The 2,500-nt window shown below is 43.0% G+C and overlaps 1 protein-coding gene across 8 annotated transcripts in view; it reads left to right on the forward strand.

Annotated features, from left to right (window-relative positions):
- The window catches only part of LOC126997690 (gastrin/cholecystokinin type B receptor-like), an 11,519-nt gene that overhangs the window by 6,478 nt on the left and 2,541 nt on the right, over window positions 1-2,500 (forward strand). For all 8 annotated transcript variants that reach the window (XM_050858911.1, XM_050858913.1, XM_050858912.1 and 5 more), the window contains one exon: window positions 1,477-2,500. This exon is cut by the window's right edge. In XM_050858911.1, the coding sequence (XP_050714868.1) occupies window positions 1,477-2,363 (887 nt within the window). In that variant the 3' untranslated portion in view covers window positions 2,364-2,500. The remainder of the gene's footprint in view (window positions 1-1,476) is intronic.

Raw genomic sequence — 2,500 nt, forward strand, 5'->3', positions numbered from 1 at the left:
TCTCTCATTTGATATAAACACATATATGAAGGTTCCACAGCCTCGCTAAAGCCTCTCTAATCCTCCTTATCACAGTATCAGATAAGGAGTTTAATATAGGCAGGAGGGAGGAGGAGAGGGAGATCCGATTCCATAAAGTTTAGGATCCCCGTGATGAGAAGGAGGATTTGAGAGCTTGGAATTTATAGCATAGTGTTGGTGGTTGTATTAAAACTTATATTACTTTTTTTTCTTTTTGCTTTGACTGTATAAAGCTTGGAAGATGTAGGCCTACCTTTTTGTTTGTTTTTTCTTTGTTTTGTTTTGTTTGAATATTATTTTTGTCCCTTTTTGTTTCGTTTTGTTTTAATTCAGTATCGATGTTTTCTGATTTGTTTTATTCTGTTATTCAATGAAGTTTTTTTTCTGGGGGGTTACTTTCCATTGTTTTCGTAGTAGTAGTAGTAGTAGTAGTAGTAGTAGTAGTAGTAGTAGTAGTAGTAGTAGTAGTAGTAGTAGTAGTAACAGTAGTAGTAGTAGTAGTAGTAGTAGTAGTAGTAGTAGTAGTAGTAGTAGTAACAGTAGTAGTAGTAGTAGTAGTAGTAGTAGTAGTAGTAACAGTAGTAGTAGTAGTAGTAGTAGTTGTTGCTGTTGTTGTCGTAGTAGTATTGTGGTTATTATTATTAGTTACTATTGCTGTCATTTTTACCTTGTCGTCGCTGCTACTGCTTCTGTTATCTATATTATTACTGCTACTACTGCGTCTGCTACTACTGCTGCTTCTACTGCTACTACTGTCGCTAATCGTAACAGACCAAAGATATCACAAGACCAAAATACTACTACAATCCGCCTCTCAGTCATCGCCAAGCATGGAATCTAACTGCTCCCACGTATCGTATTGGAACCTCTTGAAAGCCCGTGTCAAGCTCCTCCAGAAATCAATACTAAAAGCTTCGGTTATTCGTGCAAGCTCGATTTTGTATTGCTTTCCATCGCCCGCTTGTAATGGCTGTTGCTTGCTTGCCTGTCCTCCGTGATGCTCGTTTTGTTTATATTTTCATTATTTTACAAACTCTGCCTTATTTTCTTTATCATAAGCTAAGTACTATGGACCCGTGATGCTGGTGTTAACTTATAGCATTATCATTCTTTCTATAATGCTCTGTTCAAAAGGTATCAGATTCATTCTTATTCTGAATACCTTTTTAGAGGCTTATTATGATCTTGGACAGAAAGAGAAAAGCTACATTAGGCATAACTTTCATCATAGTCCCCCCTCAAAACCGCTTGTTGATCCTCCATTTTCTGTGACGACGCTTGCTTGGCCATAACTTTCGCCACAGTCCCCCCTCAAAACCGCCTGTTGATCCTCCATTTTCTCTGACGATGCTGGTTTGGCCATAACTTTCATCAGAGTCGTCCCTCAAAACCGCTTGTTGCATAATGGTTTTCTCAGTCCTTGCTGGTTCACTCGTTTTCTCTCCTCCATGACAGTCGGAAGCGGCCACTCATGGTCTCCCTCGACCCTCCTGATGCGCCTCACCTCGTCCTCCCTGTCCAGCAAGTCTTCAGTGCCAGGAGTCATCTCACGGCAGTCATCCAGGTCCCTCTCCGGCAAGGCCACGGACTCGGCTTGGTCACCGAAGCGAGCAAGCGGCAAACGAGGTGTTTTCAAGGCATACTCTAGGAATAGCGAGTCGGTCCGCTCTAACCCGCCGCCGGAGCTGGATGTGGGTGATGTGGGTGTGAATGGGGAGGTGAAAGACGCGAACCAGAACGGGAAACGGGACTTGCATTACTTAACCAGCGAGGCGAAGGATGGAAGGAAGGAGGACATGGGACACAGTGACCAGAACGGGAAGGAGGACAAGATGAAATGGGGAACAGAATACGAGGAGAAGGAAGAGACGAGAGGAGAAGGAGGAGGAGGAGGAGGAGGAGGAGAACTGACTGGCCTAGAAGAAGAGGAAGAGGAAAATGGAAGTTCTATACCCTCTCAGAACGGAAGGAAGGAAGAAAGCGAGGAGAAGAAGCAGAAGGAAGAAGAATTCGTTTTCGTAGAAGAAGGGGAGGTTGACAGACGTTTACCATACCCTAAGAAACTGAACGGTATGGTGGACTTGAAAGAAACAAAGAAAGGAGACGAAGACAAAGGAGAAGGAAGACAAGATGAGTTAGAAAAGAAGGAGGATGCTGGCAGTCGCTTACTCACCATCACCGAAGAAAGGATGAACAATAACAATGAACATGAAGAAAAGAGAGAAAAGATAAGCATTGAAAAAGATGATGATGCAGAGAGCGAAAAACCAGCAGCATCACAACCCCAAAACAACGTAGAAGATATAGAGGACATAGAAAAAGCGTCCCTCCTTGCTCCATAATGCAATCTGAAACGGAGAATGAGGTGAAAATTAAGAGAAGGGACCGCAACGTATTAATCCCATAGAAAGGAGCGTCGTTGCCCATATTATTCATTGTACTTAAGCCCCGAGGTGTCTTGGCACTCCCTCTTGAAGTC

Source organism: Eriocheir sinensis, chromosome 12, assembly GCF_024679095.1.
Source record: "Eriocheir sinensis breed Jianghai 21 chromosome 12, ASM2467909v1, whole genome shotgun sequence".
NCBI classification, from domain to species: domain Eukaryota; kingdom Metazoa; phylum Arthropoda; class Malacostraca; order Decapoda; family Varunidae; genus Eriocheir; species Eriocheir sinensis.